The 16,236-nt window shown below is 36.0% G+C and overlaps 1 protein-coding gene across 1 annotated transcript in view; it reads right to left on the reverse strand.

Annotated features, from left to right (window-relative positions):
• Positions 1 to 13,053: 13,053 nt before the first annotated feature.
• Scn7a (sodium voltage-gated channel alpha subunit 7) overlaps positions 13,054 to 16,236 on the reverse strand; it is an 82,163-nt gene continuing 78,980 nt past the window's right edge. Inside the window, 1 exon segment of the mRNA XM_037204844.1 lies at positions 13,054 to 16,178. Coding sequence (XP_037060739.1) covers positions 15,115 to 16,178 — 1,064 coding nt within the window. The 3' untranslated portion in view covers positions 13,054 to 15,114.

Consider the following 16,236-nt stretch of genomic DNA (forward strand, 5'->3'; position numbering starts at 1 on the left):
TATGTTCATATCCCTACATGTATACATGCACATGTGCAAATATAAATAAATATGTAAATACAATTTAAAATTAAAACAAACATAAAAAGCAATTCATGAAGACATTTGATCTTGACAGCCCTTCAACCATCCCCAAACATGTGTATGTGCACACACATGCACGAGTGCTTGTGTGCACACACACACATACAAAAACTTAACACACTGAATGTTGAAGTATGTAAATTTTATGCTATTAAGTATTATATTTCATTTCACTCTTAAATAGTGTATGCTATCATGTTATTTGAAGAGCCTTCCATTGGAACATGGTATAGAGTAGTATTTAAGACAAATCTATAGTAGTCCTTAATATAGGGCTGAGAATCTTAAGTTTTGTTGTTTCCAGCTCAGTTTTGTCATTTAATATTTCTGTGTGGTCTACTGTTCAACGTCTAAACAAAATTTCTTCTAAGCATTTTTTCTCTTTTCTGATAAAACAGCAATGTCAATTATAGTTAATTCTTCATAAATTGTCTCAAAGACTCAGACTTCATCACTGAATAAACAAATCCATAGTGACTGTGCCCTACACTATGACTGCTGAGAGTTTCTTTTTTGTCTATTCACCTTAGCATACTGTGGTGATATTGTGTCCCCCAATATATCGTGCATCCTAATAAACTGATCTGGGGTCAGATAACAGAACAGCCACTAGATATACATAGAGGCCAGAAAATGGAGGCACACATGCCTTTAATCCTATCACTTGGGAGGCAGAGATCCATTTGGATCTCTGTGAGTTCAAGGCCACACTGGAAATAGTGAGGCATGGTGACACACACCTTTAATCCCAGGAAGTGATGGCAGGAAGCAGAAAGGTATATAAGTTGTGAGGTCCAGGAACTAGAGGCTTTTAAGCTTTTAGGCTTTTAGCAGCAGTTCAGCTGAGATCAATTCAGATGAGGACTCAGAGGCCTCCGGTTTGAGGAAACAGGCTTGGCTGAGGAGTTATTGATGTGAGGTTGGCTGTGACTTGCTCTGCTTCTCTGATCTTTCAGAATTCACCCCAATACCTGGCTACCGAGTTTTTATTTTTATTAATAGGACCTTTTAAAATTCGCCTACAGCATATTTATTCTTTATGCATTAAACTAAAAAATTGAGCAGAAAATAGTGGAGAATACAAGTCTAACAGAGTAATTATATAAAACTCTTCAGCAATGTAGGACCAGAATTTCTAGATGAACCATTTCTCTCAAAGGGAAAATACACACACACACACACACACACACACACACACACACACAGAGAAGAAAGAAGAAGAGAGAGAGAGAGAGAGAGAGAGAGAGTTAATATTTTAGAGGAAACATTGATAAAAATTTATCAAGTATAATTGTTATTAAAATACAAAAGTACACAACAAAATGAACCACACAGACAGCATTGCAATCAGACAAATACCTATAAGTGCTATTTAATAATTCATAGTATGGTTAGGAAAATATGTCATATTTCCATTTCTTGTTGAATATTCTTGTAAAGGGCCAAGAGCTTTGTACCTGCAGTGGATGACCTAATCATGGGAGCATCTGCTTTTACCCTAGCCAATAGTAGCAAAAGTTTAGGTAGCTATGCTAACAAACTAAGCTGATTGGTGTGCATCTACAAAAGATGTGATATTTAAAATCCAATACAATTCTCTGATTGGAAAGTAATGCTCTCTATTTTCATCTTCAATAACAAAAATATAATTATGCTGAAGACTCATAATAGTTATTCCAGGAAGGTGCTTGGAGGCACTTGATGCTTCTTGTCATTGGTGTTAAGAAAATAAATGAGTAAGGATTCATAGCCTTCAAGGTATTTCATTAGACACACATCAGGACTGAACCCTGCTCCAGAATAACTTATCCAATAATAAAGTAGGTTCATGTTAACTTCTTTGGCTTCTTACATTCTCTGCAGTATTACTCTGGATTTTGATTCCTGAAACTTCAAAATGTTTCCATGTCTTGGCTTAGTGTTGCATTTTTTATCATTGCTCCAATATACAGCAGCTTTCTGCAGAGAACAATGCAGGTCAACTCAAGCTAATGCACATGCAATCAATGCCTTCCTTGCAAAGCTTTTAATCATACCTTCTTCCTGTGTAGATCAATAGCTAATGAAGGTATCCAGTTCCTTTCCTCAGAATGTATTTGGGAATAGCATTAAGTAAAGAGAGCATGGAATGGCCACCTGTTTATAACTATGCATTATTTATGAGACATTTTCTGTATACATCAATGCTGCTGCGGTGGAAAGCCACACAGACACCGGCTTAATGTACTTGGGGGCACATTTCAATAGAATCATAGCATGAATTTGCTAAACCCAGAGCTTTCTTGAGCAGAAAGTGATGTGAGGACATTGCAATACATTTAACTATTAGGTAGAGAAGAAAAACGGCATCTTAGAGATAAATCTTTGCAACTTCCTGAGACTTAAAACAATACACCTCATTTAATAAAACTAGCATTCCTGTTGAGGAATTTTTCTTGTCCTAAATATGTCAGAGTTTGCTTTGATTTGAATACATATCACTCAGTTGAAAGAACAAATAATTTTCTTGACTTGAACTACCAAGTATGATTAAAAGAGGAACTGAAAATAATTATTTGACAAATCCTGGTAGTTCTTTCACATATGGATATGGTGTGGCATATTCAGTGATCAAGAGTAGTATTACCGGGATTCGTATGCCTTTAATCTAGGCATTTGGAAAGCAGATGTAGGACAACAATCTTGAGTTCAAGGCCTGCCTTGGCTAGGTACTATATTCTGTGACACTATAAACTGCAAAGGAAGACCCTGTCTCAAATATAGCAAACAAAATAAACCAAACATAGACAAAACCATCTGTGGGGTAGGATGTCCAGTCTGTTGGGCATATTACAAGCAGTGATGTGGTTGTAGATTTATTTTTGGCTTAAAAAACTCCACACTGATTTTCAGAGTTGCCATGCAAGTTTGTGATGTAACTAATTTTGAACTGAAGTTCCCTTTCCCCTCATTCTCACCAGCCAGCATTTGTTTCCCCTTGTTTTGTTGGTCTTAGTCATTCTGACTGGAGCAAGATGAAATAGCAGTGTTGTTTTAATTTTCATTTCCATAATTGCTAAGGATGATGACTACTTTCAGATATTTCTTAGCCATTTTATCTTCTAATGAGCATTTTGTGCAGTTCCATAGTCCACTTTTTAACTTGGAAGTTTTATTTTTTCCTAAATTTTAATTAAAATGTACTTACATCACTCCCCTCTCTTTCATCCCTCCAACCTTTCCCATGTCACCCCAACTCCCTCAGAAATTCACAGCCTCTTATATTTTTATGATTATTGTTATATCTATATATGTAGCACTAATTATATTTATACAAGTAAATATATAAATAAATACAACCTATTGAGTCCATTTAGTCTTCTTGTATTTATATGTTTTTAGAGCTGACCACTTGGTCCTGGATAACCATTAGTAGGCTCATCTCTGGGGAAGATTAATTTCCTTCCCTTAGCAGTTGTTAATTGTCTAGATCTCTTTATAGGAGGCTGAGACTCTGTGAGATTTCCCCCATCCATGTAGACATATCAACTCATGTTGTCATTGTTCAGATCCTTTAAAGTAGCCGTATTGCTGAGACTTCATGGTATAGTTTCTCTGTCATATCTAGAAAACACACTCTCCCAGTAGACCTCTTGGTCCTCTGCCTCTTACAGCCATTCTGTCTCTTCTGCTGCCATATTCTCTAAGCCTTGGGTGTAGGGGTTGTTTATTAGATGTATCAACTGGGGCCAAGAACCCCAAGTCAACTGTTCTCATTTTTGTCCAGTTGTAGTAAATACCTAAAGGTATTTACTGAAGATAGAAGAGTCTTTGATGAGAGGTAGAGCTGTACTAATCTGTGAGTATAAGGATAAGTGTCTATCTATCTATCTATCTATCTATCTATCTATCTATCTATCTGGTTTTTCAATACAGGGTTTCTCTGTGTAACAGCTCTGGCTGTCCTGGAACTCACTTTGTAGACCGGCCTCGCCTCAAACTCACAGAGATCCACCTGTGTCTGCCTTCTGAGTGCTGAGATTAAAGGCATGTGCCACCATGCAGGACAACATAAATATTTATAATGTAGAAAGGAATATACTGACTTAGGAAAGTGGCAGTAGTGGACTCTCCTCCAAGATTCATATTCTCACTAGCCATGGAAAATTGGCTAAGTTCACAGAACCAGACATGATTATCTTATTGTTGAGGACGCCCTAAATCTAATTAGATAGCAGCTCATTACCTCTAAGACATAAATGCTTCTATTGCACTTTTAGTGGTATTTTGCCATGCTTGTCATTGTTGTGGTTCATAGACGTTACAACTGGGTAAAATATTGGTTGCCTTCCTCCTTTGGCAGCCTGGATATCAAGTTCCAACATTATATGAGCTAGTCCTCAGAAAGGTAGCTTTGGGTCAGACCCAGCTCCATTCCTCCAATGTCACTGTCCTAAGTACTTGAGGTCTTCATCAACAGGGACCTTCAATTTCTGAGAGGTAACAAAGTGCACTAGCAATAGCTTATATGTTTTGAGAGTCTTTTGTGTTCCCTTCACCAACAACTCAAAAGTAGGCTTACAAGCCTGGTACTTGGGATTTTTTGTTAGATAATCTACAGTTCTCTGAGCAAGCATTTTCATAAGAGGAATAACTTTATTTTATATGCAAATTATTGACAAATTGTAATTGTATGTCTTATCAGGGAAGCTTAGCTCAATCACTAGCAGCATGGTACCCACCTCAGAAGCAAGCTATCTCTACTTCTACTAGGTTGGAGCTTAGAAAACATTAAGACTGAAACAGTACTCTTGATAAGTATTCCATCTTGGCTCTGGCAATAAGGAAGCGATTTTCTGAGGAAAAGATTCAGGTAACTGGAAGTTGAAGTGACAGAAGAAAAAGAATTGGTGTAAAAATTGTCCAATACATTTTCACCTTATTTGTATACAGAAGTTTATGATGTGGTCAAATGCTGAGACAAGTTCAATGTGCTTTCAACACAGCAACTGTAGTATATTTAATTCTATTAATAATTAAGGTTGAAATATTTTTATATCACTTTCTTCATGGACTCTTGCCTTACTGGATAGCAACTTTTTGAGGTGAGAGAACATGCTGTTTATGGGATTTATTTTTGTTGTTTTTATTTGTTTTTTAAATCAGCATAACATCTAGAAGAGTAGAAGAGCCAAAGGCGGTTGAGGACACCAACAAAACAAGGTCCTCTAAATCAACGTGATCAAAGCTCATGTGAACTCACAGAGATGGAGGCTGCATCTATAGTGCCTATATGGGTCTGCACCAGGTCCTCTGCATATACAAAAGAGCTGGCAAATTAGCATTTTTATGGGATTCCTGAAAATCTTGAAAAAGTGCAAAATTATGGCTTCTCTTGGGCACTTTTTCTTATGTTTGTTTGTCTTGTTCAACTCTGAGATGTAGTGGGTAGCCATTCCAGCTTGGATCTGGAAGTTCCAACCCCCATTGAGACTCTGGTAACTGTCACGCCTATGAGGCGGGGCCAGGGGAGGCACCTGGAGAACCGAGAGTTGAATGGGCCAGTGCTCTCTCTGTGAGCTCTCTCTGCTCTGTCCACCTCCAACATTCAGCGTCCCAGCAAAGAGAGAGTGCACAGAGAGAGCACTGGCCCATCCAGCTCTGGGTCTTCAGGCGCCTCCCCTGGCCCTGCCTCATAGGCGTGACAGTTGCCAGAGTCTCAATGGGGGTTGGAACTTCCAGATCCAAGCTGGAATGGCTACCCACTACACTGATATGTTATTTTTTGTTTTAGCATAGCATAGCATAGCATAGTCTAGTCTAGTCTAGTCTAGTCTAGTCCCTTAGAGACCTATTTGTTTTCTAAAGAGAGATAGAAAACGAGTAGATTCAGATGGCAGGGGAAGAGGTAGATACTGGGAGGAATAGAGAGAAGTGAAACTATAATCAGACTTATTATGTGAAAAATATCTATTTTCAATAAAAGGGAAACATTTTTTAAAAATAAGGTAAAACAAACCTTTAAAAATAAATCTCAAAAAATAAAGTGTGATTTCCATTGGAAAAAAATAATAACAGGTTTGTCGAAATCTATTCTATTACATTTTGATATAAAAACTTTAGGACAAATGTCTCCATGGTGGTATTCTGCAATGAAGAAGTAAGAACAATCCTTTGTAAACTCTTTTAAAAAACTTAAGTACAGGGAATATTACCAAATTTATTTTATTATGCCAACATTTGCTGATATAAAAGTCAAACAAAGAGTACAACAAAAAATTATACATCAATGTCTGCAATTAAAAAGAATGTAAAATCCATCCATGAAATGCCAGCAACCAACCTTAGAATGGTCATCCACCCTAATTAAGTGGGTGATAAATTTCAATTTATCATTGAAATTCAAGGTTGAATCAACTTTATTTGTATGACACATCATATTAAAAGAACAAAAGTTTAAAATATGATCTTAACTCAATATATACAGAAAAAACATTTGATAGACTTCAACATCCTTGAGTCATAAAATACTCATTAAATTGTACAAAAGGAATATATGGGGATGCAATGAATATTAACAATATGTGACAAAATTGCAGCTGACATCACCCTTAATGATAAAGAGCGGAAAGCATTTTATTAAATTATCAGAAACAAGAAAAGCAATATCATTTTTCACACTCTTATTTTTCATATCACTGGGACATCTAGACAGGACAAGAAAAACTGACATACAAGTGATAAAAGAATTAATGGTATGTTTGTTTTAGAGTGACATAATCAAATATGCAAAAATGTTTAGATTCCATGAAATCATGAAAACTGATCACAGCTGAAATCACCATACAAATACCTGATGTTTACTCTTGATTTCCTCTTCTGCTAAGTATGGAGGAGTCAAAGGATGTTTGTTAAAAATTAACATTTAAATAAAGCAAAACACACACATACATATGCACACAGACACACCACATGCATACACACAAATCCTATGGAGTTCCAGAGGAATCAAGAAAATATTTACCTTTTCTGTCTTTCAAAGTTATGGGAAGGAGCTGTGGATGTAGTCCAGGGCTACAGGGAATACTTTAAAAAGTTCTTCTTGCAACTGTGCTTTTAGTGAATCATTTATGTTCTTGCAGGAGAACATTTTCATTTGCTAAAGCAGAGTGAGCTATAAGAAAATGTTACTTTGAATTTTAATATCATGCTCCTTGAAAATAAGGTCACTGTGCATACTTGTGACCTGAAACAATTGTGATCCCAAATCATAGGCAACAACAATAAAAATAAACAAATGGGATTGCACCAAACAATAAACTTTCTACATAGCAAAGGATTCTGTAACTAGACCAAAGAGCCAAGATATTGAATTGAGAGAAAATATTTGAAGTCCATGTACTTTATAAGAGGTGTGTGTATGTGTGTGTGTGCGTGTACATGTGTGTGTGTGTGTGTATATGTGTGTTGTGTTTTGCTTTTATTTAAATGTTAATTTTTATCAAACATTCTTTGACTCCTCCATACTTAGCAGATATATAAGGAACATAGGCTACATAATAGAAGGAAAACCATTCTATTGAAAATGTCCAAAGGACTTCAAGTGAGAACATCACAAATGATGATAAACCTAGTTAAAAAATTTATGAAAAACATTTATCAATACTTCATCAAAGGAATGAATGAAAACATCACCTCATAACTGCTAGAGTGTCTTTTAACATAACGATGAAAGATAATGTTGGGGGGGCTGTGGAGAAAAGGGATCCTTGTGGGCTGTGAGTAGGAATGCAAATATTGTCATGATGGAAAACAGTACATTAAGATTCCTCAAAATACTAACAAATAGATATTACTATTTGACTCTGCTTTCACTTTCATATGCATCCACAGGAAAATAAACAAATATCCAAGGAAACTTCTGCACTCCCATGTTCACTACAGTGCTATTCATGAGAACTAAGATAGGAAAACACTTAAGTATCTCCATCAGATGAATTTAGAAAGAGAGTAGAGTAAGTGTACTACTGTGCATATATGTGGTGGGCTATTATCCAGCTCTAAAGGAAGAAAAGTCTTTTACCAACATGGGTGAGTCTGGGCAACATTATGTTGAATGAAATAAGCGACATAGATGAAGACAAACACAGTGTGGCTTCTTTAACATATGACACCTAGAACATGAATGGATACAACTAGGAAGTAAAATGGTGGTTACAAGATGCTGGGATATGGAGTAGCTAGGGGCTATGAGGATGCTTCTCGAAGGGTACAGACTTTTGGTTAGACAGCAAGAATAAACTACAAAACTGTATTGCAGAAAATGCTGAGTATAATGAATGATAATGTAATTTAAATATTTAAGCTGCTAAAAGATTGTGTTTTAAACACTCTCATTACACAGAAATAAAATTTGAGAGCTAGATTTACTCATTAGCCTCATTTATTTCACATTGCAGGCATATAGAAAAACAATGTTTCATTAAACTAATACACGAATTAATGTGTCCATTAAAATTTTAAAACCTCAAAGGAGATAGATTTTTGCTATATCTTGATATGAATCCATAATTTTTATAACATTTTATTAATTCTTTGAGAATTCCATACAATGTATTTTAACCTTATTCACTTGCTCCTTCAATTTTTCTTGGATCCACCTTCACATTCTAAACCACCCAAATTCCTGTTCTCTCTTTCATTATCAAGTCTTTCAGATTGGGTTGCCAAAATCCTCCTGTGTGTGAGATCTGCTGTGGGGCATGGTTGACCTATCAACTGTGGCACCTGAAGAAAACTTACTCTCCCTCTCTCAGCAGCTATCAAACACCAATACATCCTCAGTTAGGATTAGGATTTTGTGGGCACTTCCCTCTTTCCATGCTTAGATTTTTGTCTGGGTTGATTTTGCATGGGACTTGTGCATTACATCACAGTCACTGTGACATCATATGCACAACTAGCCTGTATATCTGAAAAACAGTTTCCTTGTAGTCTTGCTCTTGCAAGCGTTATGCTCCCGTCTTTTCCTCAATCATCTCTGAGTTGTGCAAGAAAGGGTTTGATATAGATGTTCTGCTTAGGGTGGAGTGCTCCGAAGTTTCTTATTCGGCATAGATTGACCACTTGTGAGTATTTGTGTTAATTGACATCTACTGCAAGAAGAAGCTTCTGTAATGAGGGTTGAGAGGTGCATTGATCCATGGGTAAAATGTTATATCCTTAGGGCACTGTTTAATATTATTTTCATTTAGAAGAGTAATAGTAGTAGATTTTCCCAAGGGCCTACAGACTATCTAGGCACACATTCTTAGTACTAATAACAGTGTTCAATTTTCAGAGTGGTCCATACATCCAATGAAAAAGTGTTTGGTTACTTCTTTAACATTCATATCATCATTATCGCATCAGAAGACATATCTTTCCAGGAGAGTCATTATTACAGTTTGACAGGGTTTGTACCTTCTGGCACCATGAAAGCTATCCTGTAGAGATGAAGTACTCATTTGATTTCCAATGTTGCATGATTCAAGTGTGTAGTATCTTCAATGATTTTATTGTCAAGGACTAAATGGTAACCAAGAGCAATGACTATACTGGGATATATTTGTAGATCTGTTGATTTTCACTGATCAACAACTGAAAAATGATGACCCATTACTAGCACTGAGGTTTTTATTTGCTAATTTGTACTGTATAGTTAGGACATTGCCCACCTTCATTATAGGGTAACTCCACTTAAATTCTTTATAAAGATGTGTATGTGTATATTTGAGGAAGCTTCTATAGTTGTAGGTTTCCATATGGCTTTTGCAAAAAGGACCTTTGTATTGCGGGTTACATGGTGTAATGATGAATTTATATCTTTGGCTTTTTATTTTACCTTTTTTCATCCTTTTCCATTTTTCCAACCATCTAGGAAAAATTGGTTTCTTATTTTTAAGCTGAATTATAAGACAACGCAAAAAAGTATACTCTTTTAAAAGTTTTTAAAAGTTCAGGATTTTTCAGGCAAATATGTAAGTTTGGACAAATTTCAATAGTGAAAGAAAAATACCATGAAAAGTTAGAAGAGGAATATGATCTTTCCTTCATCTGACTAAATAAAATATTCTCTGTGCTAAATATGGGAGGGGGAGCCTATTTCTTTGCAAAGACACAAAATTAGAAATTATGCTTTGGAGAGAGGGTCAGTTACTGGAATATATACATAACTAAAGAAAAGTGAAAATCAATAAATCAAACAACCACATTAAAATGGGTATAGAGCTTAACAGAGAGTTCTCAAAATATGAAACACAAATGGCTGAGAAACACTTTACAAATGTGGAGTTGGGTGGATGGAGAGGTGGAAGGATCTAGGAAGAGATGGGGGAGGGAAAATGTAATCAGAATATATATATATATATATATATATTATATTATATATATATTGTGTGTGTGTGTGTGTGTGTGTGTGTGTGTTTCAGTAAAATTATACCAGAATACAATTCTTTCAATAAAAAGAAAAGATAAGCAGAAATAAAAATATAATAAAAACTAGAAACCAAATAATGTCAATCTTAAGTGCTAATAGATCTATAGGTACATGCAAGTGCTCGAATACACCAATCTAACAAAGTGCTTCTCATAGGAAACTTCCAATTCAAGGGCATAAGACATTGGCAAGAAAAATGGTCAAAAGTAAAGAGAAGATTTACTATACCAAACTTCTAAAAAGCAGCACTGGTTAGTTATATCATCTGGTCAAGTTAATTTCAGAAGAAACAATTATAAGGGGCATTATACAACAATAAAAAGAAAGTTTACTGGGGCAAAATAGCAATCCTTAATATACATGTGTAGCTTGAGTTTTCCTGCTGCCACAGCAGGACAATCTCTGTCACCCGCAGTCCACAGCGCTCAGACCAACAAGTAAAACAGAGACTTATATTCTTACAACTGTATGGCGTGCAGCTTGCTAACTGTTCTTTATCTTAATTAACATCTATAAACCTATACTTGCACGTGCTGGTGCTCACCGCATCTTCACATGCTTCTTGTCCTGGCGTGGTGCAGTTCTCTTCCTCAGCCTTCGCTTCCAGAATTCTCTCTCTTGTCCACCTACTTCCTGCTGGCACTGGCAATCAGTGTTTTATTATTGACAGTCAGAGAATTGACATATAACGTCCACAGCATACATGTGTCAAATAACAGAGCTTCAAGATTAAGCAAAATTCATTGAAGAGAAGAATAGGAGAATGAGAATTTTAACATGTCCCTCTCAGAAACCAACCAAATCAGTAAATACAAAATCAGCAAAGACACAGAAGATATGCACAGCACAGCAAGTGGACAGGATGTAAGTACACACAGAACACTCCACTCAACAATGGATGAAACACACACATAGAATACTCCACTCAGCCAAGGATACAGACAATCACAGAATGAATACTATATTCAACAAAGGATGCAAGCACACATAGAACACGTCACTCAACAAAGGCTGTAACACAGACAGAACACTCTGTAGGTACAAGTTTCTGTCCTGCCTGCCTGTTTCCAAATACCCAAGAGTTGCTTCCCCAATAATTGACTTGGAGGCTCAATATTATTTATAAATCTTGGGCAGTAGTTCAAGCTTATTACTAGCTAGTTCTTACACTTAAATTAACCCATAATTCTTATCTATGTTTAGCCACATGGCTTGGTACCTTTTCTCAGTGCAGCAGTCTCATCTTGATTCTGTATCTGGCTGGTGGCTTCTTGACTCCATCCTTCCTCTTCCCAGAATTCTCCAAGTCTGGTTGTCCCACCTATATTTCCTGCCTGGCTACTGGCCAATCACCATTTTATTAAACCAATTCGAGTGATAAATCTTTACAGTGTACAAGTGCATTATCCCACAGCAACACCTTACTCATCAATGACAAAACACATGCTATCAAGTATCAATGAGCAGCTTCTGAAATAGATCAGTATTTGGCCAACAAATGAATCATGACCAAGTGGATTGAAATTACCACAGTTCTATTTATAAAGTATTTTATTTTGGTTATTTTAACTGTGTGTGTGTGTGTGTGTGTGTGTGTGTGTGTGTGTGTGTGTGTATGTATGTATGTATGTATGTATGTATTTATGAGTAAACTCCTCTATGTACACAGGAGTACAGGTGCCTAACTCAGTTTTCAAATATTTCCCCTTTAATTTTTATCTAAATTTTATTGTGCTCAGAGAAAATGATCTATGTGACACCCATACTCTGAAATTCATGAAGATCTATCTTATGGACCAGAAGATGTCCAGTTTTGATAAATTACCCACAGTTTCAAAAAGAATGCATGCTCTGAACTTATTGGGTAATATCGGATATAACACAAGATAAAGCTTGTTTTGTACAGTATTGTATGTCTCTAAAAAGAAGATATGGAATTGAATGAAAACAAAGATAGAATATATTAGAATGTTACAGAGTATAATTTTTTTCTTACAGCATATTAGTCATGAAGAAAGTATGCAAATAAACAACCTAATTTTGTACTGTACAAAAATAAAGATGAAGAGCAGAATAATCTAAAGTAAGCAGAAAGAAAAAATTATAACAATAATAAGATAAATCAATAAAACTGAGTGAGATAGGGAAACAGGAAAACCAATGTAATAAAAATCGTTTTCTACAAAGCCCTTACAATTGATTAGTTTCTAATTAAAACTAAAATACACCATGTATTAGTGAAACAGAAGACTAATACAGAGATTATACCAAATGAATCTCAAATTCAATGAGTCTTAGCAAAAACCCAACTTGTTTTTTCACAGATTTGATGGCTGGTCATACACTGATATGTAAGCATTGGAGAACCAAAAGTAGCCTAGAGATTTTCACTCTTGAGTTATGAGAATGAACAAATGAATGAGTTACCATGTAAATATTACTGTTAAAATTTTACTAGTCAAATTTGCCAATCTGGATTACAACATTATAATATAAAAACAAACAAAACCAAGTGTGCTTAACAGGTGACATTTATTATTTCCTGCAATATCTCAAAAGTAGAACATATGGCAACAATCTTTCAGAAATGAAACTTCCTGCAATTTTGCATGGTTATTGCTCACCATTCTTTATAAGTAATAGCAAAATGATCTTCAAACTCAAATCAGTGTGTTGTCATCATGGCATTTATGGAAGCAAGTTACAATTCAGTTTTAGTTTCTGCAGCAATTTCCACATTAAGGCATTTCCAGGAATGAAAAAACTGAGAAGTTGAGGTAACACACCAGTTGTCACCAAGTTACTAGTTAAACATCCCATGCCTCTCTTGTCTCTATCACAAGACAGAGAGTGAGCAGTGAAAGGGAAATATTTTTATAAAAAATCCCACCTGACTCTGAAATTACATTTACTTAGGTGGTCTTTCAAGGCATGTTGGTAAAGTTACTAAGTTTCTGAAGAGCAGAAGCAGATAACAGGAGTTAAGGCTCACAATCATGCATTCATTGCAAAATACAATCTCTAGGACATCATGGCATTGAGTGTCATAAAACACATTTAAAGCTTGTTATGTAAGTCAACAGAATATATATTTTCTTTCTAATTCTGGAGGACTTCATAGGCACAGTGAAATCAGTTTTCATACAAAGGGAGTAAATATCAGATTCTCAAACTACATGAAGGGAATTAAACAATTTTATGAATAAATCAAAATCAACAATATTAGTAATAATGTCAGTAATGAAAATTAATGTTTGTTATTTTACAGATTCTCAAATATAAAACATTTACATGAGCACTTGTATGTATGACAAAATATAAAACAAATAAGTAGGTAAAAGCTAAATGAGCAACTAAATCTAATTTGCATATAATGATGTTATCAAATACCAATTTAATTTTGTCTGTTAATTCATAGGCCCTATTGTTTTAAGGATCACTTTACTTTTTTAAGATACAAGAAATACAAAGTGCAATGAAAACTTTCAAGTCTCCACTTTCCTAATTAAGGGTCAGGGCACTGAAAATCCCTAGACATGCTGGTTGCCTTCGACTCTTCTCATTTATATGACAGCATGCATCTGCTATGGATAAATGGTAAAAAATACATCAGTTTTTACAATAAGGTGAAGCTTTAGTCCATTCACATTTATCTCTATTGTATCTATTTAATAAATGTGTACTTTAAAAAGGTATAAATGTGAAGAAAATATAGAAAATGTAGGATTAGAGAGTAGTTCCTTCTGTGCTTCTCACTCTATGAATCTAATCTGCTGAGCCTCATGCAGAGCTTGCTAGAGAGATGAGGAAACAGGAGCCCAAGAGCAAGGAAGCAATGTCAGCATCCACTGTCTGAAACTAAACAACAGATGTCAAACCACCACCACCACCACCACCACCACCACCACCACCACAACAACAACAACAACAACAACAAAAGCCAACCAACCAAACATACAAAAGGCCAAGAAGTAAAGAAAAAAGAATAGCAAGAAAAAGGTGTCAAGCCAAACCTTTCAAAGGATATGTGTTGTAAATTAGCCTAAAATCTCTGTGACCGAACTCAAAGGCACTTTCTGAGGAACTGCATTTTCCCATACAGCCAGCAGCATTTATTGATGCATGCTTGTGATGTAATGCATGCTTGTGATGTAATGCTTGTGATGTAATGCAATGATTCTCAGAAGCAAAATCTCACTTTAAGGAAGTATCACATATTTGCAACTAAGCCCCAGGAGTGGTGACCTAGCTACCTGTGAAATTACATATAAAATAGAAAAGAAAAGTCGTTTGGCTGCTGAACTTTACTGCCATTTTTTTTTTTTCATTTCCTCCCACTCATCTTCCGCCACAGGCAACACCAGGAAAGCCCTGTAGAAAAAGTTAAATAGCCACATGATGACAGTAACCTACTTTAGATGCATTGGGCAGACCAAACATGAAAATGAGCTTGGCATGGAGATGTGTGTATCGACAAACATGTAATCATTTTCTCTACTCTCTGATCCGTAATTGTACTTAGTTAAACTTGGTGTTTGGAGGATATGTGAAGAAAGCACAAGTGGGAAATGAAATCAGATCTGGGTTTGAATAGATGTCTTTTCCTCAATTTTGTCAGAACGTGCACCTTTAGAAGCAGGATCATCTCTGTCATCATCTATTATAGGGATATCTGATGTGTTTTTGTCATTTTGCCTTAAGCGGTAACTCTTATAAGCACGCTGGATGATGGTTGCTGAAACTGCCTCTTGTTTGCGTTTCAAAGTGGTTGTAATTGGTTCGTATGTGATTTTGAAAGGGTTTGCTAACATAAATCCAGATTCTATCTCTGAAAGGATTTTCTCCACTCTCTCATCTTTTCCCATCACTCTTTTTGTAAAGGCAAGTAAGATGTCAAGACAATGAATTCTGTCTCCGGCAGCCATGGGGAGATCCATAGCCACAAGTTGGCCCTTGTTCGGTTTTGCCATGAAAAGAGGAGGATCGAGAGCAGCTGCAAAATCTGAAAGCTTGCTAGAGTCTATGTATTGGGTCCTATCAGGGTCAAACCTGTTCCATACCTGGAAAAATTTCTTAAAGTCATCTTCACTCAAGGTCCTGTTTTTTTTCTTAAAAGGAATGCTTAGAAACTCCATGATCAACATGATGTACATATTAACAATGATCAGCCATGATATGAGGATATAACTGACAAAATAAAAAATCCCAACAGTAGGGTTCCCACAATCTCCTTTGACCTGAGTGCCAGGATTAATTTTATCAGGATCACAGTCAGACCATTGGCTGTTGAAAATTGCATTCAGCATGCCATCCCAACCAGAAAATATTGTAACTTGAAAAAGACAGAGCATACTGCTTCCAAAGGTCTCAAAGTTGGAGACATCATTAATTCCAGCTTCTTTCTTAACATAGGCAAAGTTGTACATTCCAAAGATGGCATAGATAAACATGACCAGGAAGATGAGAAGACTAATGTTCAGCAATGCTGGGAGTGACAGTATCAAAGGAAGCATCAGATCATGGAACACCTTTGGTCCTTTCCCAGGATGCAAGATGTGGATGACCCGAGAGAGAAGTATCAGTTGCACAAGTGAAGGAGGCACCAAATATTGTCCTACTGTCAAAGGCAGCAACAATCCTTAGTGTGAGAAGAGATACAAGTAGGCAACAAAATTATCCCAATGCAACTATAAATA

Source organism: Peromyscus leucopus, chromosome 4 (assembly GCF_004664715.2).
Source record: "Peromyscus leucopus breed LL Stock chromosome 4, UCI_PerLeu_2.1, whole genome shotgun sequence".
Classification (NCBI taxonomy): Eukaryota; Metazoa; Chordata; class Mammalia; order Rodentia; family Cricetidae; genus Peromyscus; species Peromyscus leucopus.